Source organism: Acanthopagrus latus, chromosome 19 (genome assembly GCF_904848185.1).
Source record: "Acanthopagrus latus isolate v.2019 chromosome 19, fAcaLat1.1, whole genome shotgun sequence".
NCBI classification, from domain to species: Eukaryota; Metazoa; Chordata; class Actinopteri; order Spariformes; family Sparidae; genus Acanthopagrus; species Acanthopagrus latus.
In genome coordinates, this window is record NC_051057.1 from 10,150,083 (window position 1) to 10,155,229 (window position 5,147).

A 5,147-nucleotide genomic window follows, 5' to 3' on the forward strand; every position below is an offset into this window, starting at 1 on the left:
GCTCTATAGGTGCGCTCCCTCCATCAATGTAGCCACAATTCCAACTCAAATGTTACGCAACGGCCTCCTCCCCGCTCTCTCTCTCTCTCTCTCTCTCTTTCTCTCTCTCTCTCTCTCTCTCTCTCTCTCTCTCTCTCTCTCTCTCTCTCTCTGCAGCTCTGCACGCAAATAATACAGCAAAGGGCCAGCGTCAGATTTTGCTGCCACAGCCAGCGTGGCGGTATTAAGCCACACTCACAGACACTCAGTCAGCCAAACAACAACGAAATTGGGAGCGAATGCCAGTCAGAACAGTTAGGACCCTTGTGGGAAAAAAAAAAAAAGTGTCGAGATTGTATCACGAAATGCGTAAAGAAAAAAAAAAGAAGGAAACAACAACAATAACAACAAAAGGCACACTGAAAGATGATTGTTCATTGATTACACTGAGAGGCAAATATCACAACAAATATTTGATGCACATCTCTGAATAAGGGCTCCAGCACTGAATACAGGGGGGGAGGGGTGGGTGGGGAGAGCCAAATATAGCCTATAACAACCAAACATCGCGCACCAGGCCTATATACATCTCAGAGGGTTTTAGCTGGAGGGGTGGCGCTGCACACTTCAAACGCGAATACATCCATTGTTGTGAGCCATTTGGCCCGCATAAGATCCTGTGCTCTGAACTAGGGAGTTTAAAGTAAGATTCTTTTTTTTTTTTTTTTTATACTTGAGGGAAACAATGAGTTCAGCTGCTTATTGCAGGGAGCAATCGTCAGGGGAGACTTAAACTCAATTACTGTAGCTGTTCAGAATGGGAAAGAAAAAAATACTAAGAGCAGAAAAAAACAGAAAAGAAAAAAAATTTAAAAAATAAATAACAGTCGGTCGGAATCAAGCAAAGCGGATAAAAAATTAAAAGATATGAATAAAAATCGAGATGAAGCGTATCAAATATTTATTTTTTTTCTGGGCAACAAAGGACTATAATACATTGACAGGCATGGGAACTATTGCCAGCACATGTCTATACAATACAGCTAAAACCGCCTCCAATTTTTGGACATTATCGGACATAACAAGATATCAGGTGGTCCCAAAAAATGTTGTTTTTTTTTTTCCTCAATGTCTTTCAACATTTAAAAAAAAAAAGAAGACAATATTCCATTTATTGCTTTTATGGTGCTTCAAGGAGAGAACAGGAGGTGAAACGTATTCTGATTGGCACAACACATAAAAGCTTGTATAAAAACGAAAATAGAAACACAACAAAACAAAAAAAAAAAAAACAGTTCTCCTCAGGGTCTCACTTATGCTCTGTCTCAAATTTCAAAAGTAAAAAAAAAAAACTGAATAAGGATGATATATATAGAGAGAGAAATGGAAGTTTATTTCTATTCAATTTGTTCACTTGCTTCAATGTCGCCTCAACATGCTACAAGAGGGCTGAATTGAAAATATCCCAGAGAAATAAAAAATACCCCAAACTTCTGTTTTTGTTTTTTTTTTCCTAAGAACCATAAAATCACATGAAGAACTAACCGAATATTCAAAAAACCCACTAAAACAGGAGGCACCAGATAAATAAAAAAAAAACAAAAAATAACAAAAAAAAGGAGTTTCAACAGACGCACCATATTTACAATTCCCATTAAATTACACATAAATAAATATATACATACATGAACACTGATTCCCTTATATAACCGTGAATCGTGTTGAAATTCAAAAAAGTTCAAGTTGGTCGCTTGGAGAGAGAGAGAGAGAGAGAGAGAGACAGAGAGACAGAGAGAAGTGAGAGAGAGTCTACAACTGAAGTCATGACATGGAGAGCTCTGTGGAATTTCTCTTTGTTTTTCAAGTTTATTATTCACAATACTGATAAGAATTCATCCTCTTTTAGCTTCGCTTTTTTTTCCCTCCGTGTGTGTGTGCGTGCGCGCGCGCGTGTGTGTCACAATCGTAAAATTGAGATAGAGAGGGGTCGCTGGATTTCAGTCCATTCGTTGCAGCTCATAAAAAATAAGGGGAGTACATAAAAAGTCCTCTGGCTGAGGCGGTACACCTTTTTCCTCGCCCTGGAGCTGTTTCCTCTGCAGCTTTGTGTTTTTTGTTTGTTTTTTTTTTTCCTTTCTTTTCTTTTTTTTTTTTTTTCTTAAAATAACATTTCGTGTGGTTCAGGTGTTGGAAGAAGACGAAGAAGAAGTAGAAGTAGAAGTAGAAGGAGGAGGAGAAGAAGAAGATTCTTGCGTCGTTTTCCCCGTGAATCCAAAGTGGGATGTAAAAACAAAAACAAAAAAACACAAAAAAAACGTGTAAAACCGCGCAAGATCAGGAAGTGGCACGTTTAACTTTATCAATAGTATTTATAAGGTATTTATAATATTTATATTGGATGGGCGGGGGGCCGGGCGAGGCGGAGGAGTGTGGGTCGGTGTAGAGGAGAGGGCCCTGGGCTCTGGCCCCCGGTGGAGGTGGGATGGAAACATCACTTTCTGTGCTTCTCGTCTTTGTCTCCGCCTTTAGTGCCGTTATCTGAGTGACTGTTGGGGTTGTTGTTGAGGTACATTTTGTCCATGGCCTTGATAGCCTCGGTCAGATAGTTCTGCAGGGCCGTGACGGCCGCGCACAGCGCCGGGGTCCCGAAACCGTGCGAGATTAGACTGAAGTGGGTCAAACAGCTCTGGATTCCCGGTTCAAGAATGGGCTGCGGCCGCGAGTTTCCCAGCGGCGAGCGGTCCTGGGACAGCAGGTCCGTGAACTCTTTGCAGACTTGCCTTGAAAAAAAAAAACAGAGAAAAAGAATGTATTAATAACCGAGCTGAGACGTCGCAAATCTGTCCGCATGAAAATAAATCAAACTGGGCAAATATTGCAAAATCAGACAACCCTGGTGCAAGGAGGGAGGCAAGGAGGAGGAGGAGGAGGAGCTGGGCATTTCTAAAATGTTTTGCTTAAAGCGAGTGAAAAGTGTCCATCCAGGTGAGGTGAGGCAAGTTTTCTCTCTCTCTCTCTCTGCAGAGCAACTTGTTTCAGTCAGCTCTGGGTGTATGAGCGGCCTGAGAACCGTCCTGCTCCCGCTGCTTTGTTTTCAGAATATTAACACTTGGCTGGAGAAAAATGTCCCGCAGCTACAAAACAGGTGGAAATTAATCTCTGAGCTCAGTGGCAGGATATTTTACTTTTTTTTTTATCAACAACAAAAATTAACCCCCCCCCCCCCAAAAAAAAAAAATAATAATTAAACGTGTCCGAATGAGTTCGATGCTGGACGATTTTTTTTATTTTGTTTTCTCCTTTTCTCTTCTCGTAAGAATCGAGCCAGGAAACAAACCGACCGATGAAGCGGCTGAATCCGTCCCCACGTCACTTACACGTGCGGTCCACTGCCACGCCACGTCGTGTATTTTCACAACATTGCGTTGTGCCGCTGACAAAATGGGAGTCGAGGCGGCTTTGCTCTCCATTTCAGGCCGTGGGTATTTTAATAAGGCTCGAGCAGCCTGTAATAAGCGCTTATAGCTGACAGCTGTTTGATTATAGCGACCCATCATCAATATTACATGCGGGCTGCCGCGCCTTGCTGACGCCTTGTTCAAAAATAAAAATAAATAAATAGATAAATAAAAGATAAAAGTGAGCACCAGTACAAGGGCTGGATGTGCACCAGCGATGTGTCAATGTGGCTGAAATCACAAACTAAATACTGCTGTGTGTGTGTGAGAGAGAGAGAGAGAGAGAGGGTGAAAGTGAGAGAGTGTGTGTGGACGAGGGAGAGGCCCAGCCAACAAACAAACAGCTGTGTGTGTGTATTTAATTATCATTTCACAATATTAAAAAGAATAACGTGTTTAAATGGAGAGAATAATTATCAGAGGTGGTCGGTGGCAGACTGGGATTGTGTGTGTGTGTGTGTGTGTGTGTGTGTGTGGCCGGACAGAATAGATATTAATTATTAGCTGTTAGCCGTTAGCAGATAGCGTCAGCTGGGCCTGATGTTGACATGGAGGGATGCTGACAACGTATATTTTTTATCGTGACATCTGATCAAGTGGAGGGGGGAAAAATAAAACTGTATTCGTTCATAAAATGGCAAACATGTGATGAGCGTGAAAACATTCTAATAAAGTTGTCTCCCTGTGTGTGTGTGTGTGTGTGTGTGTGTGAGAGAGAGAGAGAGAGAGAGAGAGAGAGAGAGAGAGCTGTCAAATCAACACAAACACAGTGACGCACCACTCACACACACACACACACACACACACACACACACACAAACTCGCATTGCAATTTGCTGTGACACCCAGTGAAATGTGATAATAGCACTTACTTCGTGGCCAATAGCATGTTTTTTCTTTGGACTTGTTCGTTTGGGTCGGAATGCTGACGGTTTACATATTCCGCTACTGCCTTGGCTGGAAACTCGGTCTCGCATACATAACCGAAATCCCTGGCAAGATGTACCGCTTCGCCTGAGAGGAAGAAGAGGAAGAGGAAGAAGAGGAGGAGGAGGAGGAGGGGAAAAGAAACAAACGTGTTTGCTTATTAAATATGGTCACATCAAATTGAGAGCAGTTCACACTCCCTGCTCGGACTAAACACGTGATTCATCTGATGCGAGCGGTGGGGAGGTGAGGGGGGTTACAGCACCTGTGCCCTCCAAACAACACTAATGATGATGATGATGGCAACAATCATAGCCCAGAAATCATAATAATAATAATAATAATACTAATAGAAATGATATTCATAATAATAATAATAATAATAATAATAATAATAATAATAATAATAATAGAAATGATATTAATAATAATAATAAAGCAGCCCTGCGAGCTGTCAGTACGCGTCAGGCTCCGTCCTCCATACCGTGAGAACTGTTAATAGGCTGTGGAGGAGGAACAATAAAGTGGATATGAAATATAGACGGAGCGTCATGCTTAACACCATGTCATTGATTACCAATGCCTGCGCATTATTGGAAGTCCAGCGAGATCACGCGGGGCATGGTTGGTGTGGTGGTGGGGGGGCAATTTTAAAGGGCTATACCCAAAATTTCAGCCTCACTTTGCACACTTGAGCGATGACAATTACAGGTTTTCATCCAATCCGAGTCTCGACTCTCCTCTCTTGCTGGTTGACATTTTTCTTTCCCCCCTCCCCTTAAA

At 42.1% G+C, this 5,147-nt stretch overlaps 1 protein-coding gene across 7 annotated transcripts in view; it reads right to left on the reverse strand.

Moving 5' to 3' along the window:
- Positions 1–923: 923 nt before the first annotated feature.
- tfap2a (transcription factor AP-2 alpha) overlaps positions 924–5,147 on the reverse strand; it is a 15,536-nt gene continuing 11,312 nt past the window's right edge. For all 7 annotated transcript variants that reach the window (XM_037079266.1, XM_037079263.1, XM_037079264.1 and 4 more), the window contains exons 6-7: positions 4,310–4,451; positions 924–2,759 (exon numbers count right to left, since the gene is read on the reverse strand). In XM_037079266.1, the coding sequence (XP_036935161.1) occupies positions 2,471–2,759; positions 4,310–4,451 (431 nt within the window). In that variant the 3' untranslated portion in view covers positions 924–2,470. The remainder of the gene's footprint in view (positions 2,760–4,309; positions 4,452–5,147) is intronic.